Source organism: Pleuronectes platessa, chromosome 14 (assembly GCF_947347685.1).
Source record: "Pleuronectes platessa chromosome 14, fPlePla1.1, whole genome shotgun sequence".
Taxonomy (NCBI): domain Eukaryota; kingdom Metazoa; phylum Chordata; class Actinopteri; order Pleuronectiformes; family Pleuronectidae; genus Pleuronectes; species Pleuronectes platessa.
In genome coordinates, this window is record NC_070639.1 from 21,937,560 (window position 1) to 21,963,697 (window position 26,138).

Here is a 26,138-nt window from a genome sequence, read left to right on the forward strand (position 1 = left end):
ACACGTTTACTGAACACACAGATCATCAGTCGAATGAAGTTAAATGTAACATGTGATCTTTCCTGTACAGGGTGGATCTGGTTTACCTGGTCAAGCTGGATTCCCTGTAAGTCTCCCTGTGTTTCATAATCAATGTACCTTTCCCCTGTTATAACCACAGATGTGACTTTTATTGTACTTCATCTTTGATGAGTTTATCCTTAAGATAAGTAAATGAGAAGTTCATGGAATTTTCCACTTTTCTATTTACTACTTCTTTACTACAGTTGTACCATATTGGAAATGCATGAACACTGAATGTCACACTGTCTTCCTGCAGGGTCCTATTGGACCAAAGGGGGACTTAGGTGACCAAGGACCTCCTGGCTTTGGGTTGAAGGTAAAGTCCTCATCTACCTCCTCCACCTCCTCCTCCTCCTCCTCATAACAACAGACCTGTAAATGTGTCTGTGTTGTCCTGTTCTATGCTCAGGGAGAGAAAGGTGAGCCCGGCTTGGCGATCGGACCTGATGGAAATCTCCTGTATCTGGAAGGGTTGAGTGGCATGAAGGTGAGTTGTGTTGTGTTGTTCTGGTGTTGTCCTCATTAAACACACATACTGTATAATACATGCAGGTACCTTTAGTCTACATCATACTACAGTATAAGGAAGAGTCTCACATTTACTGTTGAAACTGATCAGCTTCTTTTCCCCTGCAGGGAGACAGAGGACCCTCTGGTCCCGTTGGACCTCCTGTAAGTTTATCTGATATTCAAGCTATTGCACCAAAAGAGTTTTAATTAAAAGCTTTTGCCCATTCATCTCATTGTCTTGTATTTCATGATGTGTTTTTGCAGGGCCAGTACGGGCCTCCTGGAATAAAGGGTGAAATGGGAATGCCTGGAAGACCTGTAAGTGCTCGTTCCTAGGGTTTTATGTTGCTATATTTACTGATAAATATAAAATACTACTCTTTGTTTCAGAAACTATTCAGTCCTCTTTACTTTCGACACACTTGTGTTGTCAATTTAACTCTGAATGGATTTAAGTGACATTTTGGGCCAATGCAGAATGTACACGGGGTTGAATACTTTCTGAAGCCTCTGTGCTGATAACATAGTGTTCATGGTTTCACCAGTATCATAATACTTTAACCTCTTTGGTTCTTCTTTTTTTTCTAATGTGCAGGAACAAATTAATAAATTGGTTTCTCCCTTCAGGGTCGTCCTGGTGTTAATGGATACAAGGGAGAGAAAGGAGACGCGACAGTTGGTTCAGGCTACAGTTACCCTGTGAGTATTCATAATATCAACAACACCTCATATAGGTTCATTTGAGATTGAAAAGTAAATAAATAAAGTGTGATTATCCTGTCCAAGCCCAAGCCTTAAAGGAAAAAGTTGTTTTCAAATTCCCTTCTCTCTTTTTCAAGTGGGGTTCACCAGCAGCTCATATTCTTGAGACATTATTTAGTGTAAACTTTACTTTATATTTGTATCTTAAAATCAATGTTATATGCACATCTAATGTTTGTTGGATTCTAAAAGAAAGAAACTGGGTCCCTGTGCTAACTGTTGAGTGGATTCGTCTGGAGTCGGTGTCAAAGCTGTTAAACGTTTCAGATCGATGTGATCGATCAACGTGTCACAGCAGCTGCCAGCAATAATTAAATACTGTCAAAGCTGTTGATGGGCTCACACCAGAGTTCTGATGAGAGTCGCTCTGTATCGAGACATCAAATACTGACAAAGGGGCAATTTACTTTGTATTCATCAGGGAGTCTCTGGACCTCCAGGACTGCCCGGACCACCTGGACCCCCAGGGCCACCCACTCCTCTGGACCGCTTCAACGTGAGTACACAGGTTCATAAACATCTTAACAGTACATGAAGACATTTCTGTGGAGCGGTCAGTGTTCAAACAGTTCATGTCTCTCGTGTGTCTTGTGTGGTGGCTGAGAGCTAAACCATATCATATTGAATCAGTTACTCAGCACATGTACACATGGCTCTGACACTGTCTGATGCTGTGTGTTGGCTCAATCCTCATAACAACAACAACCAATCATAGTTTTCCACTCAGGACACACAACACAGCTGGCTGTAGTCCTCACGTGCCATGTTAGATGTATCCAAGCAAGTTTATAGGGAAATACACAGGAAATAGATTCCACCACCAGATGAACACCAGCTTAACCAGCTGCCTCCTCTCTACAGGCTCATCCTGACATGTGATGTTACACAGGACCTGTATTTGTTTGAATGGGATTTGATTGTTGTGACTGAGACTGAATATGAAGATGGATGACATTACAGCTCTTCAAAAGGGAAGCTAAATCATCTCATCTGGATCACCTCCTGGTGGCTGGCCGCAGTATAGGTCTCACTCCTCCATGTTAGTAGATGGGACATAAACCAAACGTCAGAAGGACATGTTAAATAAAGGTTTTCAAAGATGATTCATGCCATTTTAGACATTTCTTATCACACTGATGTAAAATTAGTTTGAATTAATTATTTGATGCTATAGAAACAGGGTGAAACATCATGATTGACAGCTGAGTCCGACTCCTGATTGGTTGAGTGCGTGTATTATTGTTAAAGCCTTGTTACATAGTTTAGCTTAACACCTGCACAGATGTGTTTCCTCTGGTGATGCTGGTGTCATCAAGTATTTCTCTCTTTTTGTTCTCAGCGATACGATGACGCTTCAAGGAATTACCAAGGTATGGCCTCTTAACACACACACCTACACACACACACACTGAAGACATAGTGCTGTTAGACAGCGATGGTTCATAGTGGATCCAGCTGCCTCAGCCTGAAGAGGATTATTCGCTGTATTGTTAAGCGATTAGCCTGTCAAGTCCAGATGTGGAGAATGAACTGATAAAACAAAGACGTCACTACCGACCATCACACAGTGTTGCAGTGGAGATGTCAGACACACCTGCTGGAGACTGCGTCTAACAGTGTTACATGTTTTGTTGTTGTTGTAGTTAAAGGGGAAAAAGGAGAACGTGGTGACCGAGGAGTTCAGGGAATCCCAGGTGAATCCTAAACTTTGTTTAAAATACAAACACAGTATCATGGCTGCATAGAAATCCTCTCTACTGCAGGATTGGTTGTTAAGGGAATTGTTTGTACTAAAATGTCGGTTGTGTGTCTTTTTTTCTAGGAACAGCATCTAATCTTGATATCTACACATTGAAGGTAAACCACCTTCTTGCTACAGTCAGTTGTATTCGTATGATGGATGTACTGTCAGAAGAAAACTCATCCTAATGGCTAAACTGTTCCAAACAGAATGAACTGAAGGGACAGCCTGGAGATCCAGGTGTGAAGGGAGAAAAGGGAGAGCCCAGTGGCGGTTACTATGACTCACGTTTTGGAGGCGTGCAGGGTCAACCGGGGCCTCCCGGCAAACCGGGCCTACCGGTGAGTACTGAGAGTGAAATGTCCGTCAGGAATTAACCCTCATTCATTCAGAACACCTATTATACATTTATAATAAGTATATAAAGCACAAAATCAACTAATGCTTCATCAGTCCCACAACTGAGAAATTTGCCGTGTTCCAGCAGCGTAGAACAAAGTGCCTGTCATGTTCCAGTAATGAAGATTTTCCTCTTTGTATCTAAGGGTCCCAAGGGAGATTCCATAATCGGCCCATCTGGGCCCCAGGGACCACAAGGGTCACCAGGCATTGGTTACGATGGACGTCAAGGTCCTCCAGGACCACCTGGACCTCCAGGGCCCACAAGCTCGCAGCCTGGACCATATCGGCCCAATCACGGTAAGTTTATAAGATAAAGATATTCAAGATATTTATACAGTTCACACTCATGAGGACATTTTAGAGCCTTCAAAGATGAACATAGTATCTAGAGAGTCAGACCTTGAGCTACTGCCTCCTGCTGCTGCACTGCTCTGTTGACCACTGGAGCTTTTCACAAGTCAAAACTTATACAAACATTTGTTTTAATTTGAAGCCGTCAGTATCCCTGGACCTCCTGGTCCTCCTGGCCCACCTGGAAGTTCTGGCTCCTCCTCTGGTGTAAGTACAATCAATGCATTTCTTATAATTCTGTCATTAATTGTGAGTTCTTAGCAGACACTGTCAGTATGTTTAAGCCAACAGATAACTACATAATGATCCGTCCACTGGCCCAGTTCTTATCTAATTTGTAGTGAAAATACAGAATCTTATGAAAGACAAACACTGACACTTATGTCCTTATCTGTTTTCCACAGATCACAGTTTTGAGGTCGTATGACACAATGATTGCTTCAGCCAGACGTCAGGAAGAGGGCAGCCTCATCTACATCCTCGACAGATCAGACCTGTATCTCAGAGTACGAGAAGGACTGCGCCAAGTCATGGTACTACTCCACATCTGTCTTTCACCTCTGGAAATATGAATGATCTGAATCGTATCTATGTGTCTCTATTTGTTGAGAAGAGTCACAAAGTGTTTTCTTGCCTAATAACCTTTTTCCCCCTCTCAGCTCGGAGATTATCGACCATTCTTCAGAGATCTGGTGAGTTAAACTCCACAAAATAACAAAACAGATTTTGCTTACTGGTTGTTTGGCCGTCTTTTTAATAAATCTGTTTTTTTATTCATAGGAGAACGAGGTGGCAGAGGTCCAGCCTCCGCCTGTGATCCACTACCCGGGCGGCTCAGCCATACGTCCCATTGAGCCTCCACCTCAACCAGCCGTAGACCCCGTGTACCCCCCACGCTACGATCCCAGGTTCCCAGACCCCAGACAGACGGGTCAGACCGATGGAAGGTTACCCCCCCAGAGCACTGACAACAGATACCCAGTCACTCCACAGAGACGACCCAGCCCGGATCTCCCACAGCCTGGGGGCCATGTGGACGGATCAGGATCAGGAGTGAGTAGATCTGGACCAGGATAACTCACCATGTACATTCATGAATCAGTTCATTAGGGAGTTTGTTTCTTAGAGCCAGGATAGTTTGGTGTAAACCCCCCAAGCCTCAGATACGTGACCTTTAAGGCTCAGTGATTTCTGTCCATGTATTTCCCAGGGATCAAATGGACTGAATCCTCCTCACCCCCCTACAAATTGACTCTTAGATTGAAACTTAGTTTATTAAAATAATTAGCCTTTTATTGATTTGTAAGATGAGCAGGTGGAAGAGACGCTGTTCTTACATAAACCTTCTTCCTCTCTTCAACAGCTACACATCATCTCCTTGAACGCCCCTTATACTGGTAACATGCGAGGGATCCGCGGAGCCGACTTCCTGTGCTTCCAGCAGGCCCGTGCTGTGGGCCTGAAGGGAACTTACAGAGCGTTCCTGTCCTCCAAGCTGCAAGACCTCCACACCATCGTCCGCAGGTCGGACAGGGAGAGCCTCCCCATCCTGAACCTGAAGGTGAGATACTGCTGCTGAGGACGCAGCGCTGTGGCTGAAGGGCTTTGGCGTTAATCTAATTTATTTGTCACTGCTCTGTGTTCACAGTTTTTCTAAAGGAAACTGTGTCGCCTGTATCTTGCCATTTCATGAGGATCTCAGTAATAAAGAAGAAATGTAATTTTCGACATTGTCTTCTCCTCCTTTCAGGACCAAGTGTTGTTCAGCAGTTGGGAGTCGATGTTTGGAGACAAGGCGAGCAAAATGAGGGAGAATGTGCCGATCTACTCGTTCGACGGTAGAGATATCATCAGGGACAGTGCATGGTGAGTCCGTCACAAGATCAACACAGCATCCTGTAGCTTTTAATCCAGTATGAGCCCAAAGTACAGTTTTTGTTTCAATTTCCAGTAGGTTTTGAATTTGCAGGAGACAAATAATGGACATGTAGTTTTCTAAAGCTGTTCTTTCGTTTTTTTACTGCTTTTGCTACAGGCCAGAGAAAATGGTTTGGCATGGATCGAGCAACAAAGGCCACAGGCAAACAGATCACTACTGTGAAACATGGCGAGCAGGCGACCACGCCGTCACCGGTCTGGCTTCCTCATTACAGAGCGGCCACCTCCTGCAGCAGACCTCCAGCAGCTGCTCCGGCTCTTACATCGTCCTCTGCATCGAGAACGCCTTTGTCTCACCCTCCAAAAAATAAATCCCGTCCATTTTTCTTCTTCTTTGTTCCGGGCCCCGAGTTAAACCCAGTTTTTACTGTCCGAGCAGACGATGTGTTTAATTCCCCTGATCACATTCCCTTGTGATCCCACGGCGTCCGGTGAACTGGCCTTTTGCCTGGCAGAGACGCTTTGCATCGTCTGCTCCTCCCCCTCCAGGAACGCCAAAGAGATGGGTCGAACAGAGGGGGGCGGGGGGGTTGGTCCGTCTCTTCTTCAGGGCACTGGCAAATATTTTTCGTTGAGGGGCTGAACAGCAGTGGAGAAGCTCCATACATTCTCAAATTGTATCCATTTAAAAAAAATTCTGTATATTACATGTTTGTTGTATATTCTTATTTGACGTTATCAATGTTTTTAACTTTTGAACTGTTTAAAAAAAATATGCTATATCCATTCAGTTTTTATTTTTTAGGTATGGATCATTTCCACTTTTTTTTTTTACTATTTCATTTTTAGAATTGTGGGGTATGATGGGGTACAGCAAACATTTAAGGACGTTTTTGAATTTAAAGAAGATAATAGATATTTATTTTTAAATGAAATTATGTAAGAACGAAAAAGATTAGGAAAAATATTATAAAAAAAGCTAAATACCCACTGGGACTCATATCCTCAACCACTCCCTTTAATCACACTATTCTACGAATATATCACTGTGATCTTCAGATGCTTTTTACATCGTTCCCCAAATTTAAATAACCTTGTTCCACAAACACTACTGTAATGAATAAACAAAAAAAAGATTCTTTCCCCACTTTCTAAAAATACCAGAGAAGCAGTGAGTGAGCTGGAGATGATTAGTTTGAGGCTAATCTTTGCTGGACGACTGAAAACCCAACAGGAAAACCCAGTGTGTTAAACGGGCAGTTGTGTTGTTCCGCAGTTGCGTTGCATTGAATTCCAGAGAGACAACCTGTGGATGTCCATTTTTTATAACAATATGTGCTGTACTGTTTCTCCCAGGCACTGAATTAAAGTCTTTTTCAACCACAGCGATATTGTGATGTCCTCATACATCGGCCTGCACGGCATGGTGAGTTATTTGACTCATGACAACCTGCGGCGACGGCTCCGCGACCTTGACATGCTTCCCTCAGCTGCGCTGACCAGCAGGTTGATGTCCTGCTCTGGGTTCTACATCATGTGTTAACCTTCACAGTCAGTCTCCACCTGCGAGATCATTCAATTCACTCATCATATCTATTTGTCACATCCACTCACCGGCGTTCAGGAAGCAGCTCATGGAGGTTAATTGGGTGACCTTATACTACAGTACAGCCATAAGAGTGATGACTGCTTTTTTACTGATATGCTTAAACATTTACATCAACAAGAATTTCATAGACTCCATCAATGTGTCTTAATTCAAGTTTTTGTTGGGGAAGCAATTGCTTGTATAAAGGAGAAGTCAATTTGTAAATCATGTTTTTTTCTTTATGGAAAATAATTGTGTAAAACCTTTAGTCGCCCCTGAGAAATGTTTCTACTATATTACTGCCTCAAACATGTTTGAAAATGTGGACTTGATGTTAGGAAAAAATGAGTTTACGAGCCTTTCTGCTCCTCTTCTTCATTTAAGGCAGGTCTCACATTGCCAGATGAAAACGTTAATACAGGAATATTGTCTAATAATGTCAAAATACACATATTAGCTACTTTTGTTAAATTCCTTTAAAGCCATTAATAAATGTTTTTGGATGGTTGATATCTCAGGAACAGCTGGAGGGAAGATCCGAACATCTGGCACAAATATCTAATTGAACTCGAGGAAGAACTGATTAGATTTTGATGGTCAAAGGTCAAGATCCCTGTGACCTCACAAACCCATATTTTGCCATAATTCAAGTTTTCAAACACCAAATATGAGAACATAAAAATGTCCTAAAACATTTTTTTAATGATTGACAGACATATGCATGTAAACTGCAACTTGACTAGTTGGAAGAGACACACAACCATGTGGCTGTAATTCTTGTTCAAAATGAAATTACCAGCTAATCATAAATCCGTTGGCTGTAGGTTTAAGTAAAGTGGATTTCAAAAGAAAACTGAATTGGGTCACCAGTCATTGGCGATGGCTTCTGAAATCCCCTTAAATCTCTTCTTTAAAGTTATGAAGATAATACTTAAGAAGATTAATCTGAATTATTTAAAGTGGCCCTGATTTGCTGGTTATTCTAAAAGTATATATCCACCGTAAGAGAGTGGTGGGCATATTTTACCTTGAGCTCGTCATAGCTGATTTAAGCTCAAACATCCCTGTAACTACTAGGCATGCTGGGAAGCTGTCGTCATGTCACACCAGTGAAGCAACACAATGCGGTTGTCTGACTGTGCAGAGACCGTGTGATAACATGGTCACATGCTTCGGGGAGGAAGTTGATGAACGGAGGCAGCACAGGTCTGAGAGTCAGCCCCTCACTGGGAAGCTGCCACACACACAAACACACACACACAAACACACTCTCTCGCGCATACACACATGCACGTCTCTCTATAGTTGCGAGGACACTCCTTCCCTAGTCCTTAATAATCGCAACTAAACCTAAAACCAAGTCTTAACCCTCAAACAGCGCTTTGAATATGTAAGAACCATCCAAAATGTCCTCACAATTATGGCATTGAACCAAAATTGGCCCTCATAACTACAGATAGACACGCACACACACATTTGCAATTCTTTCTTAGTGAGGACACTCATTAAAATAAGACATTGTGAAGCCTCATACCCTAACCTTAACCATCCAAACTAACCTAAACCGAATTTTAACCCTAAAACGAAGTCTTAACCTTCAGACAGGCCTTTGAAGAAGTGAAGAACAGTTCAAATATCCTCACTCTGTAGGGTCTATGCGCAAATGGTCCTCACAAAGGTATAAGTACAGGAACACACACACAGAGATAAGAGGGAAGATCCCACAGAGCAACACAAAATGCTCCAACTCCAATAACAAATAAATCTTTTTGATCTTGATCTATAATGGCCTATGACCATTTTGGAACTAAATATAACCATATATTTTAAAAGTTTGAAAAAAAAATACTGCAATTGCAAAACATCCAGCACTTCCCCCTCTTTTCTCTTTTTTACAAGTTATTTTGACAGAATTGAGCCTGACCGATATGTATACATCAAAATAATGTATATACAATCATCGGTATCAGGGGTTTAAGTGGATATGTATCAACAAGACAACTTTAAGTTTACAGAAAAGATTTGCATTTTTTTAACACATACTCAAAACATTTCTTACATCTGAAACTTCGAGCTGCCTGTATTTGATTGTGTTTCTGTTTTCTAGAAATTTCTATAAAATTGTATAGGACTCATCAAAGGATGGGGTTAAGTCTGGAATGCGTATGACATCCTTGGATCGTCTTTGATCACAAGGACTCATCAAAGGATGGGGTATTATCTGGATCGCTTATGACATCCTTGGATGGTCTCTGATCACACCTTCACGATACACACTCTAAACCCCTTATTTTAAAGGAAACGATTTGACAAAGGAATGCCTATGTTCTCAACTGTAGTGTGAGACAGTGTATGCATTAAATTATCAGCTTGCTGGAGAAAACACACTAGACATATTGCTTTTACAATGCCTTCCTCAGTGATACTTCAGAAATTAATGTCTCAGCTCAAATCTTCGAGGAAATCCAGATATCCTCTGAGATCCGAATCTCCAAAGATGAGAGCCACGTCTCCAATGAGATCGAGATCTCCACGGAGATCCAAATCTGCAATGAGATCTAAATCTCCAATGAGATCTTCAGTGAGACTTCGGAATTTAATGTCTCAGCTCAAATCTTCAAGGAGATCAAGATATCCAATGGGATCCAAATCTCCAAAGAGAAGAGTCATGACTCCAAAGACTAGAGCAAAGTCTCCAAGGAGAACCAAATCTCCAAGGAGATCCAGGTCTCCAAGGAGATCCAGGACTCCAATGAGATCCAAATCTCCAATGAGATCCGAATCTCAAAAGATGAGAGCCAAGTCTCCAAAGATTGGAGCAAAGTCTCCAATGAGATTGAGATCTCCACGTAGATCCAAATCTCCAATGAGATCTTCAGTGAGACTTCGGAAGTTAATGTCTCAGCTCAAATCTTCAAGGAGATCAAGATATCCAATGGGATCCAAATCTCCAAAGAGAAGAGTCATGACTCCGAAGACTACAGCAAAGTCTCCAAGGAGAACCAAATCTCCAATGAGATCCAGGTCTACAAGGAGATCCAGGTCTCCAAGGAGATCCAGGTCTCCAAGGAGATCCAGGACTCCAATGAGATCCAAATCTCCAATGAGATCCGAATCTCAAAAGATGAGAGCCAAGTCTCCAAAGATTGGAGCAAAGTCTCCAATGAGATCGAGATCTCCACGTAGATCCAAATCTCCAATGAGATCTTCAGTGAGACTTCGGAATTTAATGTCTCAGCTCAAATCTTCAAGGAGATCAAGATATCCAATGGGATCCAAATCTCCAAAGAGAAGAGTCATGACTCCGAAGACTACAGCAAAGTCTCCAAGGAGAACCAAATCTCCAAGGAGATCCAGGACTCCAACGAGATCCAAATCTCCAATGAGATCCGAATCTCCAAAGATTAGAGCCAAGTCTCCAAAGATGGGAGCAAAGTCTCCAATGAGATCGAGATCTCCAGGGAGAACCGAATCTCCAATGAGATCCAGGTCTACAAGGAGACTCAGGTCTCCAAAGAGATTTGAATCTCCAATGATATCAAGATCTCCAAGTAGATCCAAATCTCCAAGGTTGAGAGCCAAGTCTCCAACGAGGAGAGTAAAGCTTCAGAGGGAGTATTCGGGCTACACAGTGTCCAACATGATACTGGAGGCTGTTTCCGCTTCCAAAGAGCGCCATGGAATATCCCTGCCTGCCTTGAAGAAGGCTCTGCAGGCTGGAGGATATGATGTTGCGAGGAACAACGCCAGGGTCCTCCTCACCATCAGACGCCTAGTGGCCAGCAAATATTTGGTTCAGAAAAAGGGCCCCTCAGGCTCCTTCAAGGTGAACAAAAAGGCTCCTGCACCTTGAAAGAAGAGAGTGGTGCGTAGGAATGATCTTGCTGGCTGCTGACCATGGACTATGATTGCAGCAGAACTGCCTGATATATAGTATTGAAGTAATACTTCAAAACTTGAATCTTGATGATTTATTCCTACACATGACGTCTATTGCACATCTGTCTGTCCTGGGAGAGGGATCCCTCACATGTGTCTCTCTCTGAGGTTTCTACGTATTTTTACCCTGTTAAAAGGTTTTTTTAGTAGTTTTTCCTTACTCTTGCTCAGGGTTAAGGACAGAGGATGTCACACCACGTCAAAGCCCTATTAGACGAATTTTAATTTGTGAATATGGGCTATACAAATAAAATTTGATTGATTGATTGATTGACAGCTGTGTATTGATTTTTGTGAAGATCGCTCAATGTGAACATGTTCCGGGGAGACATTTTGTGACGCCCATTGAAAATTCTTCCAGAATATGTACATTTTTACCACTTTCTATCTTTCTGCACATTTTGGTAAGAATTTGAGCATGTTAAAGCCCTCAAAAAGCCAATTAATTTGCCTGAATAATAATAATAATAATAATAATAACAATAATAATGATTATTATTATAATTATAATAATAATCATTACAATTTTAATAGGGCCTCCCACTGTCAGTGCTCGGGCCCTAATATAAACTACTTTACAGCATTTAGCAGAATAATATGGTTGATTGGTGGAGCCAGCCCTACACGAGGTATGGTATTTAAAGGCGATTCAATTAAAATGTATTAGGTAAGGTCAACTATTGTGAAGGTAGAGATGACGACTTTAAAAAGACACAAACACATTTTGCAGCAGTCAAATGCGTCCACTCATCTCTGCAGGATCTGAAATTTGGATTTAACCTTGTGGGTCACAAATAAAGTTTTTCCTGGCTCAGAAACTGAGAAACTGAGGTAGGGTGACGTTTTCAGTGACAGGTGGAGCTCTGGTTTTTCTCAAACGTCTGGGTTTGAGCCTCTGTCGTGCTTGGTGCTCGTTTGCAGCTCAACACAATTGGGACACTTACTTTCTTGGCCACTTGTGAAAGCATGTAGGTTTAGCTGATGTGACCAACTAACGATATATAGATTATATTTGTATATTTAATTTGTTTTCTGTTTAATTAATTTGTTTGTTTAAAAGGGCATTTTTGATTTCAAAACAATGTCAAACTATGTTCATTCCTTTATTCGTGTATGTTTTCAAGCAAGTGCAGCATGGGGAATATAAAGCAGGAGGATCAGTCGGGGAGACAATTTACAGATTATTTTTTCTGACAAAACATTCCTATGAACTTCAGGAAAGTCTCCTCTGGCTGTTTGCCTGTCAGGTCGCGATGAGGGTGAAGAAAACCCACAGGTAGATGTGATGTTCACCTATCATGAGCTACATGGTGCCTGGTTTTAAAGAAACAGGAGGAAGGAGGAACAATAAACTGGAAACAGGGAGCTGAAGCAGGAGTCACAGGGTCAAATGCTGTTGGCTGAAGGTCAAACTCTTCAATGGAGTTGATGAGAACAACAAGCAGCTTTGAGACGCAGAGACAATGTCCCACAGGTAAGTTTGTAGTGAGTGAAGTGATTGAACAGAACCTGAGGACAGAGAGACACAAATCATGTCTTTTACAGTTAAGTTTGCCCTGCAAATGATTGTATGGAGATTGAAATGGCAGGTCAATCTACACAAGTAGATAGATAAACTGTACAAATAGACAATTAAGAACAATGGACCGGAAATATATAGGACTTGGCATCAACCATACTTACCAAGCCTGACCAGCAGGTGGCGCACTTTGTCAGAACTCTTCATCAATACATCCATACTGGGCTGTGGCATCAAGGTATAATTGAAACAAGTTATTTTGACAGAATTGAGCCTGACCGATATGCAGGGGTGGACTGGCCATCTCGCATACCGGGCATCGTCCCGGTGGGCCGTTGACCCAATGTGGGCCGATCTGGTCCGCTATGTTTTTTTTCCCGTTTTTTTTTCTCTTCTTCCTCTCTAAATTCCCTCCAGTTGGGCCGGCCAATTGGCTACAGATGGCTAGCAGTGTGTTGCCAGCATCGACACATATTATTGGTCTATTGTTTGTCATTGTCAATCATCATGGGCTGACAGGCTCAGAGAGCCCTGACAGTGCTGTCAATCACAACACAAACCAGGGTGGGGCGGGACCTCATGGCATTGGCGGGGGGAGTCGCGGGTCGGGCTGCTGCTGAGACAGAAACTCAAAATGGATAATAAGAGTAAAAAACGCCCGGGTGGCGCTGAGAAGCATCGGGAAAAAAAAGCTGAAGTCTCTGGAGGTGGAGGCTGCTACATGTGCCAAACTGACGGACCTATTTGGTGTCGGGTTCACCAGCCCAGCAGCAGCAGGTGCGCCGGGAGACGAGCGAGGAGGACTCGACAATGATGAGCGAGTGGAGGCAGACATGGTAAGTAACGCTGGCCTGGCGCTGGCTAGGCTACATTTTTGAGACATGTCCAAAACAAAGTAGAAAACGTTTTTGATTTTGTTTTAATATGCCGAAATGTGATATTATGGGTTATTATTGTTCAGATGATTTAGCTAAGCTAGCTAAGAGCTGCTAACGTCGTTTACTGTTGCCATAGCAACATTAAACTTTCTGAGCTGTAAATAGAGATGCAGAATCAAGCTAATTCTTTTCAGAAGTTTTATTGTGCTTATGTGTTGATCCTTAATGGTGTGATCATGTACACTAAATGATCAATTATTCTCCATTACAGGTTGTTGTGATATATTTGAGGAGTCGTTCTCCCTCTGTTTTATATGTGGACATTTGGGACCACTGTTAGAATTTGGTAAGTTTATCATGTATTTTTTTATGTATAAATTCGTACTTCATAATTATAATAATTTTCAAAAGGTTTTAAAAGAAACACACATCCAAAAAGTTCTCAACTCTAGGTGCCGGACAGAGGAAAACATTTTCTTTATTTTTCAGACATTATAATGTATCCATGTCCTTCTCAGGTTAACCACTTGACATGTGAGAGCCTGAGGAGTTGTTCCCCCTCTGTCCATGTTCGAGGACTTGCTCTCTGTCTGCCTCCACTCTCTGCCTTCACTGTACCAAAGTTTGTCTGTTGAGTCTCCTCTAGTCTGGTGAGTTTATAATTTTTTATGTTTTATGAAATCATACTTAATTTGTGATGATTAGAGACGTTATAATGTATCCATGTCCTTCTCAGGTTGACCACTTGACATGTGAGAGCCTGAGGAGTTGTTTTCCAGACACAGGTAGAGCTGGCAGGGGCGTCACCCTGGGCCTGCCCTTTTGGGCTGGGCTTCAGCTGCAGATCTAAAGGCTGCTTCCAGGGGCATGGGGCCCTCAGCCTTTGTTTTTCTTTGCTTCTGCACCTTACAACATACATCACACCTTATTTTCACACATCATAACACTGTTAACACCTCTGACGCGTAACATATTTTACACATCCCACTACGTAGTTAGAGCTATCTTGATTTGGGGTTAAATAAATTTACTTTTGGCTTGAGAGGTTTGTGTGTGGCCTCCCTTCTTGTTGCCATCTTTGAGCTAGGTGGTAACAGTAGTATGCATGAGAGAAGACGCCGCGAGATTTGTGGACTTCTATGTGGTGTCCGCTGATAATGTAGTGGGCTGGTCTGGACAGACAATGCCAGGGGTGAACTTTTGTCCCAGTCCACCCCTGCCGATATGTATACATCAATATAATGTATATACAATCATCTGTATCAGGGGTTTAAGTGGATATGTATCAACAAGACAACTTTAAGTTTACAGAAAAGATTTGCATTTTTTTTAACATACTCAAAACATTTCTTACATCTGAAACTTCGAGCTGCCTGTATTTGGTTGTGTTTCTGTTTTCTAGAAATTTCTATAAAATTGTATAGGACTCATCAAAGGATGGGGTAAAGTCTGGAACGGGTATGACGTCCTTGGATCGTCTTTGATCACAAGGACTCATCAAAGGATGGGGTATTATCTTGATCGCCTATGACATCCTTGGATGGTCTCTGATCACACCTTCACGATACACACTCTAAACCCCTTATTTTAAAGGAAACGATTTGACAAAGGAATGCCTATGTTCTCAACTGTAGTGTGAGACAGTGTATGCATATATTTTAAATTATCAGCTTGCTGGAGAAAACACACTGGACATATTGCTTTTACAATGCCTTCCTCAGTGATACTTCAGAAATTATTGTCTCAGGTCAAATCTTCAAGGAAATCGAGATATCCACTGAGATCCGAATCTCCAAAGATGAGAGCCAAGTCTCCAACAAAGATTGCAAAGTCTCAAAAGATGGGAGCAAAGTCTCCAATGAGATCGAGATCTCCACGGAGATCCAAATCTCCAATGAGATCTAAATCTCCAATGAGATCTTCAGTGAGACTTCGGAATTTAACGTCTCAGCTCAAATCTTCAAGGAGAACAAGATATCCAATGAGATCCAAATCTCCAAAGAGAAGAGTCATGACTCCAAAGACTAGAGCAAAGTCTCCAAGGAGAACAAAATCTCCAATGAGATCCAGGTCTCCAAGGAGATCCAGGACTCCAATGAGATCCAAATCTCCAATGAGATCCGAATCTCCAAAGATGAGAGCCAAGTCTCCAAAGATGGGAGAAAAGTCTCCAATGAGATCGAGATCTCCACGGAGATCCAAATCTCCAATGAGATCTTCAGTGAGACTTCGGAATTTAATGTCTCAGCTCAAATCTTCAAGGAGATCAAGATATCCAATGGGATCCAAGTCTCCAAAGAGAAGAGTCATGACTCCAAAGACTAGAGCAAAGTCTCCAAGGAGAACCAAATCTCCAATGAGATCCAGGTCTCCAAGGAAAAGAGTCATGACTCCAAAGGCAAGAGCAAAGTCTCTAAGGGGATCCGAATCTCCAATGAGATCCAGATCTCCGAGGAGATCCAGGTCTCCAAGGACTCTTTTCTCTCCAAAGGGAAGAGTCATGACTCCAAAGACTAGAGCAAAGTCTCCAAGGAGATCCAAATCACCAATTAGATCCAGATCTCAAATGAGATCCAGGTCTCCAAGGAGATCCAGTTCTCCGAGGAGAAGAGTCATGACTCCGAAGACTAGAGCAAAGTCTCCAAGGAGATCCAGGACTCCAACGAGATCCAAATCTCCAATGAGATCCGAATCTCCAAAGATGAGAGCCAAGTCTCCAAAGATGGGAGCAAAGTCTCCTATGAGATCGAGATCTCCACGGAGATCCAAATCTCCAATGAGATCTTCAGTGAGACTTCGGAATTTAATGTCTCAGCTCAAATCTTCAAGGAGATCAAGATATCCAATGGGATCCAAATCTCCAAAGAGAAGAGTCATGACTCCAAAGACTAGAGCAAAGTCTCCAAGGAGATCCAGGTCTACAAGGAGAAGAGTCATGACTCAAAAGACAAGAGCAAAGTCTCCAAGGAGATCCAGATCTCCAATGAGATTCAAATCACCAATGAGATCAAGTACTCCAAGGAGATCAAAATCTCCAAAGAGGAGATCAAAATCTCCAATGAGATCCAGATCTCCACGGAGATCCAGGTCTCCAAGGACTCTTTTCTCTCCGAAGGGAAGAGTCATGACTCCAAAGACTAGAGCAAAGTCTCCAAGGAGATCCAAATCACCAATTAGATCCAGATCTCAAATGAGATCCAGGTCTCCAAGGAGATCCAGTTCTCCGAGGAGAAGAGTCGTGACTCCAAAGACAAGAGCAAAGTCTCCATTGAGATCCAGATCTCCAAGGAGATCCAGGTCTCCAAAGATGAGAGTCAAGTCTCCAACGAGGACAGTAAAGCTTCAGGGGGAGTATTCTGGCTACATAGTGTCCAACATGATACTGGAGGCTGTTTCCGCTTCCAAAGAGCGCCACGGCATGTCCCTGCCTGCCTTGAAGAAGGCTCTGCAGGCTGGAGGATACGATGTTGCGAGGAACAACGCCAGGGTCCTCCGCACCATCAGACGCCTAGTGGCCAGCAAAGCTTTGGTTCAGAAAAAGGGCCCCTCAGGCTCCTTGAAGGTGAACAAAAAGGCTCCTGCACCTTGAAAGAAGAGAGTGGTGCGTAGGAATGATCTTGCTGGCTGCTGACCATGGACTATGATTGCAGCAGAACTGCCTGATATCTAGTATTGAAGTAATACTTGAATCTTTAAGATTTATTCCTACACATGGCGTCTATTGCACATCTGTCCGTCCTGGGAGAGGGATCCCTCACATGTGGCTCTCTCTGAGGTTTCTACGTATTTTTACCCTGTTAAAAGGTTTTTTTAGTAGTTTTTCCTTACTCTTGCTCAGGGTTAAGGACAGAGGATGTCACACCACGTCAAAGCCCTATGAGACGAATTGTAATTTGTGAATATGGGCTATACAAATAAAATTTGATTGATTGATTGATTGAAAGCTGTGTATTGATTTTTGTGAAGATCGCTCAATGTGAACATGTTCCGGGGAGACATTTTGCGACGCCCATTGAAAATTCTTCCAGAATATGTACATTTTTACCACTTTCTATCTTTCTGCACATTTTGGTAAGAATTTGAGCATGTTAAAGCCCTCAAAAAGTCAATTAATTTGCCTGAATAATAATAATAATAATAATAACAATAATAATGATTATTATTATAATTATAATAATAATCATTACAATTTCAATAGGGCCTCCCACTGTCAGTGCTCGGGCCCTAATAATAAACTACTTTACAGCATTTAGCAGAATAATATGGTTGATTGGTGGAGCAAGCCCAACACGAGGTATGGTATTTAAAGGCGATTCAATTAAAATGTATTAGGTAAGGTCAACTATTGTGAAGGTAGAGATGACGACTTTAAAAAGACACAAACACATTTTGCAGCAGTCAAATGCGTCCACTCATCTCTGCAGGATCTGAAATTTGGATTTAACCTTGTGGGTCACAAATAAAGTTTTTCCTGGCTCAGAAACTGAGAAACTGAGGTAGGGTGACGTTTTCAGTGACAGGTGGAGCTCTGGTTTTCCTCAAACGTCTGGGTTTGAGCCTCACTCGTGCTTGGTGCTCGTTTGCAGCTCAACACAATTGGGACACTTGCTTTCTTGGCCACTTGTGAAAACATGTAGGTTTAGCTGATGTGACCAACTAACGATATATAGATTATATTTGTATATTTAATTCGTTTTCTGCTTAATTAATTTGTTTGTTTAAAAGGGCATTTTTTATTTCAAAACAATGTCAAACTATGTTCATTCCTTTATTCGTGTATGTTTTCAAGCAAGTGCAGCATGAGGAATATAAAGCAGGAGGATCAGTCTGGGAGACAATTTACAGATTATTTTTTCTGACAAAACATTCCTATGAACTTCAGGAAAGTCTCCTCTGGCTGTTTGCCTGTCAGGTCGCGATGAGGGTGAAGAAAACCCACAGGTAGATGTGATGTTCACCTATCATGAGCTACATGGTGCCTGGTTTTAAAGAAACAGGAGGAAGGAGGAACAATAAACTGGAAACAGGGAGCTGAAGCAGGAGTCACAGGGTCAAATGCTGTTGGCTGAAGGTCAAACTCTTCAATGGAGTTGATGAGAACAACAAGCAGCTTTGAGACGCAGAGACAATGTCCCACAGGTAAGTTTGTAGTGAGTGAAGTGATTGAACAGAGCCTGAGGACAGAGAGACACAAATCATGTCTTTTACAGTTAAGTTTGCCCTGCAAATGATTGTATGGAGATTGAAATGGCAGGTCAATCTACACAAGTAGATAGATAAACTGTACAAATAGACAATTAAGAACAATGGACCGGAAATATATAGGACTTGGCATCAACCATACTTACCAAGCCTGACCAGCAGGTGGCGCACTTTGTCAGAACTCTTCATCAATACATCCATACTGGGCTGTGGCATCAAGGTATAATTGAAACAAGTTATTTTGACAGAATTGAGCCTGACCGATATGCAGGGGTGGACTGGCCATCTCGCATACCGGGCATCGTCCCGGTGGGCCGTTGACCCAATGTGGGCCGATCTGGTCCGCTATGTTTTTTTTCCCATTTTTTTTTCTCTTCTTCCTCTCTAAATTCCCTCCAGTTGGGCCGGCCAATTGGCTACAGATGGCTAGCAGTGTGTTGCCAGCATCGACACATATTATTGGTCTATTGTTTGTCATTGTCAATCATCATGGGCTGACAGGCTCAGAGAGCCCTGACAGTGCTGTCAATCACAACACAAACCAGGGTGGGGCGGGACCTCATGGCATTGGCGGGGGGAGTCGCGGGTCGGGCTGCTGCTGAGACAGAAACTCAAAATGGATAATAAGAGTAAAAAACGCCCGGGCGGCGCTGAGAAGCATCGGGAAAAAAAAGCTGAAGTCTCTGGAGGTGGAGGCTGCTAAATGTGCCAAACTGACGGACCTATTTGGTGTCGGTTTCACCAGCCCAGCAGCAGCAGGTGCGCCGGGAGACGAGCGAGGAGGACTCGACAATGATGAGCGAGTGGAGGCAGACATGGTAAGTAACGTTGGCCTGGGGCTGGCTAGGCTACATTTTTGAGACATGTCCAAAACAAAGTAGAAAACGTTTTTGATTTTGTTTTAATATGCCGAAATGTGATATTATGGGTTATTATTGTTCAGATGATTTAGCTAAGCTAGCTAAGAGCTGCTAACGTTGTTTACTGTTGCCATAGCAACATTAAACTTTCTGAGCTGTAAATAGAGATGCAGAATCAAGCTAATTCTTTTCAGAAGTTTTATTGTGCTTATGTGTTGATCCTTAATGGTGTGATCATGTACACTAAATGATCAATTATTCTCCATTACAGGTTGTTGTGATATATTTGAGGAGTCGTTCTCCCTCTGTTTTATATGTGGACATTTGGGACCACTGTTAGAATTTGGTAAGTTTATCATGTATTTTTTTATGTATAAATTCGTACTTCATAATTATAATAATTTTCAAAAGGTTTTAAAAGAAACACACATCCAAAAAGTTCTCAACTCTAGGTGCCGGACAGAGGAAAACATTTTCTTTATTTTTCAGACATTATAATGTATCCATGTCCTTCTCAGGTTGACCACTTGACATGTGAGAGCCTGAGGAGTTGTTCCCCCTCTGTCCATGTTCGAGGACTTGCTCTCTGTCTGCAATCCACTCTCTGCCTTCACTGTACCAAAGTTTGTCTGTTGAGTCTCCTCTAGTCTGGTGAGTTTATAATTTTTTATGTTTTATGAAATTATACTTAATTTGTGATAATTAGAGACGTTATAATGTATCCATGTCCTTCTCAGGTTGACCACTTGACATGTGAGAGCCTGAGGAGTTGTTTTCCAGACACAGGTAGAGCTGGCAGGGGCGTCCCCCTGGGCCTGCCCTTTTGGGCTGGGCTTCAGCTGCAGATCTAAAGGCTGCTTCCAGGGACATGGGGCCCTCAGCCTTTGTTTTTCTTTGCTTCTGCACCTTACAACATACATCACACCTTATTTTCACACATCATAACACTGTTAACACCTCTGACGCGTAACATATTTTACACATCCCACTACGTAGTTAGAGCTATCTTGATTTGGGGTTAAATAAATTTACTTTTGGCTTGAGAGGTTTGTGTGTGGCCTCCCTTCTTGTTGCCATCTTTGAGCTAGGTGGTAACAGTAGTATGCATGAGAGAAGACGCCGCGAGATTTGTGGACTTCTATGTGGTGTCCGCTGATAATGTAGTGGGCTGGTCTGAACAGACAATGCCAGGGCTGAACTTTTGTCCCAGTCCACCCCTGCCGATATGTATACATTAGAGATGAGCCGGATACTCGGCTGAAACGAGTATCCGGTACGGATAAAGCACTTTTGCCGAGCACGAGTATTATACGAGTAATACGAGTCAATATCTGTGCTCGGACTGAATGAAAATCCTCACACAGCGTCACAGCGCTCCTCCCCTTCACACACCGCTCTGCTCACTCACTCACAGAACAGCTCTCTGTCTCTCAGTCACTCAGGTTCGCGGGTCTTTTCCGTTAACGTTTAGGGTTTCTTCAGCTTGAAGTTTGTTTTTATTTCAGTTTGTACTTACTTATTAACCAGTAGAGTTCTGTTAAACGTGGGTTCGTTCAGACGTGGTGCTGGTAGAAAGCGACTCGCGTTGCGTCTCTGCCTGTCGGAGATTTTTTTTTTTTTTTTTTTTTAAACAGTTTTTTTTTTTTTACTTTAACGGTTTAAACTTTTTTTAAACCGTCAGTTGGCTCTAACCAGTTTTATTTTACTTCACGCACTGAGTGTCTGACAAGTTCTAGGTAGTAGTGGTATAAAAAATATTACAAATTAAGCTACACACACACACACACACTCCCCCTCTCTCTCTCTGTCTCTCTCTTACTCACTTACACACACACACACACACACATACACACACACACACACACACCTGGTGTGGAAATAAATTAAAAAAAATTCAAAGTTAAAAAAGAAAGTTATGTTGAGTATGAAAACACTTGTTATTACATTTCACTTCATAATTGCAACAGCATGTGTTGTATTCATTGTTACAAAACTTGTTCTGTAAATAGTTCGTTTGCTATTGTGATCAAAATCATTGATCTGAGGCTCAATGCAGATGCTGTCCTGTAATAGTTTTCTAATCAGCAATAAATATAACAATTTCTGATCAACCCATATCAATTGCATGCTTAAAATAACATACTGGTTCAAGACAACCCGGCCTACTTCCGGGTTAAATCCAGCCCACTTCCGGGTTAAATCACACCCACTTCCGGGTTAGGCCCCGCCCACTCCGAGTACGGATACGGATACAGATAATTGATATGGTTAACAGATACAGATACAGATACAGATAATGCTGTACTCGCTCATCCCTAGTATACATCAATATAATGTATATACAATCATCTGTATCAGGGGTTTAAGTGGATATGTATCAACAAGACAACTTTAAGTTTACAGAAAAGATTTGCATTTTTTTTAACATACTCAAAACATTTCTTACATCTGAAACTTCGAGCTGCCTGTATTTGGTTGTGTTTCTGTTTTCTAGAAATTTCTATAAAATTGTATAGGACTCATCAAAGGATGGGGTAAAGTCTGGAACGGGTATGACGTCCTTGGATCGTCTTTGATCACAAGGACTCATCAAAGGATGGGGTATTATCTGGATCGCCTATGACATCCTTGGATGGTCTCTGATCACACCTTCACGATACACACTCTAAACCCCTTATTTTAAAGGAAACGATTTGACAAAGGAATGCCTATGTTCTCAACTGTAGTGTGAGACAGTGTATGCATATATTTTAAATTATCAGCTTGCTGGAGAAAACACACTGGACATATTGCTTTTACAATGCCTTCCTCAGTGATACTTCAGAAATTAATGTCTCAGGTCAAATCTTCAAGGAAATCGAGATATCCACTGAGATCCGAATCTCCAAAGATGAGAGCCAAGTCTCCAACAAAGATTGCAAAGTCTCAAAAGATGGGAGCAAAGTCTCCAATGAGATCGAGATCTCCACGGAGATCCAAATCTCCAATGAGATCTAAATCTCCAATGAGATCTTCAGTGAGACTTCGGAATTTAACGTCTCAGCTCAAATCTTCAAGGAGAACAAGATATCCAATGAGATCCAAATCTCCAAAGAGAAGAGTCATGACTCCAAAGACTAGAGCAAAGTCTCCAAGGAGAACAAAATCTCCAATGAGATCCAGGTCTCCAAGGAGATCCAGGACTCCAATGAGATCCAAATCTCCAATGAGATCCGAATCTCCAAAGATGAGAGCCAAGTCTCCAAAGATGGGAGAAAAGTCTCCAATGAGATCGAGATCTCCACGGAGATCCAAATCTCCAATGAGATCTTCAGTGAGACTTCGGAATTTAATGTCTCAGCTCAAATCTTCAAGGAGATCAAGATATCCAATGGGATCCAAGTCTCCAAAGAGAAGAGTCATGACTCCGAAGACTACAGCAAAGTCTCCAAGGAGGACCAAATCTCCAATGAGGTCCAGGTCTACAAGGAAATTCAGGTCTCCAAGGAGATCCAGGACTCCAATGAGGTCCAAATCTCCAATGAGATCCGAATCTCCAAAGATGAGAGCCAAGTCTCCAAAGATGGGAGCAAAGTCCCCAATGAGATCGAGATCTCCACGGAGATCCAAATCTCCAATGAGATCTTCAGTGAGACTTCGGAATTTAATGTCTCAGCTCAAATCTTCAAGGAGATCAAGATATCCAATGGGATCCAAGTCTCAAAAGAGAAGAGTCATGACTCCAAAGACTAGAGCAAAGTCTCCAAGGAGAACCAAATCTCCAATGAGATCCAGGTCTCCAAGGAAAAGAGTCATGACTCCAAAGGCAAGAGCAAAGTCTCTAAGGGGATCCGAATCTCCAATGAGGCTAAGGGCTCCAACGAGATCCAGATCTCCAATGAGATTCAAATCACCAATGAGATCAAGATCTCCAAGGAGATCAAAATCTCCAAAGATGAGAGCAAAATCTCCAATGAGATCCAGATCTCCGAGGAGATCCAAGTCTCCAAGGACTCTTTTCTCTCCAAAGGGAAGAGTCATGACTCCGAAGACTAGAGCAAAGTCTCCAAGGAGAACCAAATCTCCAATGAGATCCAGGTCTACAAGGAGATTCAGTACTCCAAGGAGATCCAGGACTCCAACGAGATCCAAATCTCCAATTAGATCCGAATCTCCAAAGATGAGAGCCAAGTCTCCAAAGATGGGAGCAAAGTCTCCAATGAGATCGAGATCTCCACGGAGATCCAAATCTCCAATGAGATCTTCAGTGAGACTTCGGAATTTAATGTCTCAGCTCAAATCTTCAAGGAGATCAAGATATCCAATGGGATCCAAATCTCCAAAGAGAAGAGTCATGACTCCAAAGACTTGACCAAAGTCTCCAAGGAGAACCAAATCTCCAATGAGATCCAGGTCTACAAGGAGATTCAGTACTCCAAGGAGATCCAGGACTCCAACGAGATCCAAATCTCCAATGAGATCCGAATCTCCAAAGATTAGAGCCAAGTCTCCAAAGATGGGAGCAAAGTCTCCAATGAGATCGAGATCTCCAGGGAGAACCGAATCTCCAATGAGATCCAGGTCTACAAGGAGACTCAGGTCTCCAAAGAGATTTGAATCTCCAATGATATCAAGATCTCCAAGTAGATCCAAATCTCCAAGGTTGAGAGCCAAGTCTCCAACGAGGACAGTAAAGCTTCAGAGGGAGTATTCGGGCTACTGTTTCCGCTTCCAAAGAGCGCCATGGAATATCCCTGCCTGCCTTGATGAAGGCTCTGCAGGCTGGAGGATATGATGTTGCGAGGAACAACGCCAGGGTCCTCCTCACCATCAGACGCCTAGTGGCCAGCAAATATTTGGTTCAGAAAAAGGGCCCCTCAGGCTCCTTCAAGGTGAACAAAAAGGCTCCTGCACCTTGAAAGAAGAGAGTGGTGCGTAGGAATGATCTTGCTGGCTGCTGACCATGGACTATGATTGCAGCAGAACTGCCTGATATATAGTATTGAAGTTATACTTCAAAACTTGAATCTTGATGATTTATTCCTACACATGACGTCTATTGCACATCTGTCTGTCCTGGGAGAGGGATCCCTCACATGTGGCTCTCTCTGAGGTTTCTACGTATTTTTACCCTGTTAAAAGGTTTTTTTAGTAGTTTTTCCTTACTCTTGCTCAGGGTTAAGGACAGAAGATGTCACACCACGTTAAAGCCCTATGAGACGAATTGTAATTTGTGAATATGGGCTATACAAATAAAATTTGATTGATTGATTGATTGACACCTGTGTATTGATTTTTGTGAAGATCGGTCAATGTGAACACGATCCGGGGAGACATTTTGCGACGCCCATTGAAAGTTCTTCCAGAATACGTACATTTTCACCACTTTCTATCTTTCTGCACATTTTGGTAAGAATTTGAGCATGTTAAAGCCCTCAAAAAGCCAATTAATTTGCCTGAATAATAATAATAATAATAACAATAATAATATTTATTATTATGATTATAATAATAATCATTACAATTTCAATAGGGCCTCCCACTGTCAGTGCTCAGGCCCTAATATTAAACTACATTACAGCATTGTGCAGAATAATATGGTTGATTGGTGGAGCCAGCCCTACACGAGGTATGGTATTTAAAAGTGATTCAATTCAAATGTATTAGGTAAGGTCAACTATTGTGAAGGTAGAGATGACGACTTTAAAAAGACACAAACACATTTTGCAGCAGTCAAATGCGTCCACTCATCTCTGCAGGATCTGAAATTTGGATTTAACCTTGTGGGTCACAAATAAAGTTTTTCCTGGCTCAGAAACTGAGAAACTGAGGTAGGGTGACGTTTTCAGTGACAGGTGGAGCTCTGGTTTTTCTCAAACGTCTGGGTTTGAGCCTCTGTCGTGCTTGGTGCTGTTGAGATATTTATGTTTCTCTGTATCTTGTGATTATATTTTACCTATATCCTATGATCATTTTTGGATGTTGTCGTCGCCAGGCACTAAACTTGACCTCGCCTCCGGCGATTTGACAAACGTGTTTGTTGATCCAGGATTTGAGAAGGAATAATTAGACACTTATACATGAAGTTCTGGAAATTGAACATTTATTGTAAAATAAAGAAATACTTACAGAGAGTCTCTGGGGTTCTGCAGGACACGTCACCAGGTTCACTGGATCATGTCGAGCAGAAGCCCCGTTCAATCCTAAATCCACAGTATATATAATCAGACACAGGGTGGGCACAGAGGCGGTTCTTTTTCCCTGAGGGAATTCAGCCATTGGCCAGATGTACACTGTTTCCTCAAAGTGCAGTTTTTTGCAAGCACATCACTTTCAACTGACCAGGTGTCCCACTACTGTGGCCTTGGCAAACAGGGAGCTTGCTACAGTGGAGAGACCCAGCAGATTAAGCATTTCAGGAGGATTTCATACCTTTTTCTCACCATGTTTCATGAAGCACCTCATT

The 26,138-nt window shown here is 42.2% G+C and overlaps 4 protein-coding genes across 4 annotated transcripts in view; all 4 read left to right on the plus strand.

The window, feature by feature from the left end:
• col18a1a (collagen type XVIII alpha 1 chain a) overlaps positions 1–7,092 on the plus strand; it is a 65,537-nt gene extending 58,445 nt beyond the window's left edge. The window contains exons 24-42 of the mRNA XM_053440637.1: positions 71–106; positions 320–379; positions 473–550; positions 700–735; positions 838–891; positions 1,201–1,272; positions 1,757–1,831; positions 2,675–2,705; positions 2,979–3,029; positions 3,158–3,192; positions 3,286–3,417; positions 3,622–3,775; positions 3,972–4,036; positions 4,234–4,362; positions 4,489–4,521; positions 4,610–4,882; positions 5,193–5,390; positions 5,580–5,695; positions 5,865–7,092. Coding sequence (XP_053296612.1) covers positions 71–106; positions 320–379; positions 473–550; positions 700–735; positions 838–891; positions 1,201–1,272; positions 1,757–1,831; positions 2,675–2,705; positions 2,979–3,029; positions 3,158–3,192; positions 3,286–3,417; positions 3,622–3,775; positions 3,972–4,036; positions 4,234–4,362; positions 4,489–4,521; positions 4,610–4,882; positions 5,193–5,390; positions 5,580–5,695; positions 5,865–6,078 — 1,842 coding nt within the window. The 3' untranslated portion in view covers positions 6,079–7,092. The remainder of the gene's footprint in view (positions 1–70; positions 107–319; positions 380–472; positions 551–699; positions 736–837; positions 892–1,200; positions 1,273–1,756; positions 1,832–2,674; positions 2,706–2,978; positions 3,030–3,157; positions 3,193–3,285; positions 3,418–3,621; positions 3,776–3,971; positions 4,037–4,233; positions 4,363–4,488; positions 4,522–4,609; positions 4,883–5,192; positions 5,391–5,579; positions 5,696–5,864) is intronic.
• Positions 7,093–9,864: 2,772 nt separating this feature from the next.
• Positions 9,865–11,148, plus strand: LOC128455529 (protamine-like protein). The gene is made up of 4 exons (XM_053439199.1): positions 9,865–10,037; positions 10,203–10,319; positions 10,557–10,730; positions 10,848–11,148. Exons 1-4 carry the CDS (start codon positions 9,865–9,867, stop codon positions 11,146–11,148), a joined length of 765 nt encoding a protein of 254 aa, XP_053295174.1.
• Positions 11,149–16,332: 5,184 nt separating this feature from the next.
• LOC128455530 (protamine-like protein) lies at positions 16,333–17,220 on the plus strand. Its single transcript, XM_053439200.1, has one exon. The coding sequence runs from the start codon at positions 16,333–16,335 to the stop codon at positions 17,218–17,220; it is 888 nt and encodes a 295-aa protein (XP_053295175.1).
• A 5,273-nt stretch (positions 17,221–22,493) lies between these two features.
• Positions 22,494–24,591, plus strand: LOC128455531 (neurofilament heavy polypeptide-like). The gene is made up of 5 exons (XM_053439201.1): positions 22,494–22,615; positions 22,655–23,006; positions 23,076–23,467; positions 23,564–23,959; positions 24,381–24,591. Exons 1-5 carry the CDS (start codon positions 22,494–22,496, stop codon positions 24,589–24,591), a joined length of 1,473 nt encoding a protein of 490 aa, XP_053295176.1.
• The last annotated feature ends 1,547 nt before the right edge of the window (positions 24,592–26,138 follow it).

Coding starts and splice junctions, on each gene's coding strand:
- LOC128455531 (XM_053439201.1), top strand. CDS start 22,494: ATGCCTTCCTCAGTGATACTTCAGAAATTAATGTCTCAGGTCAAATCT. Junction 22,616..22,654: donor TCTCCAACAAAGATTGCAAA/GTCTCAAAAGAT, acceptor AATGAGATCGAG/ATCTCCACGGAGATCCAAAT. Junction 23,468..23,563: donor AAATCTCCAATGAGATCCAG/GTCTCCAAGGAA, acceptor AACGAGATCCAG/ATCTCCAATGAGATTCAAAT.
- LOC128455529 (XM_053439199.1), top strand. CDS start 9,865: ATGAGATCTTCAGTGAGACTTCGGAATTTAATGTCTCAGCTCAAATCT. Junction 10,320..10,556: donor AAATCTCCAATGAGATCCAG/GTCTACAAGGAG, acceptor AAGGAGATCAAG/ATATCCAATGGGATCCAAAT. Junction 10,731..10,847: donor TCTCCAAAGATGGGAGCAAA/GTCTCCAATGAG, acceptor AAGATCTCCAAG/TAGATCCAAATCTCCAAGGT.
- LOC128455530 (XM_053439200.1), top strand. CDS start 16,333: ATGAGAGCCAAGTCTCCAAAGATGGGAGCAAAGTCTCCTATGAGATCG.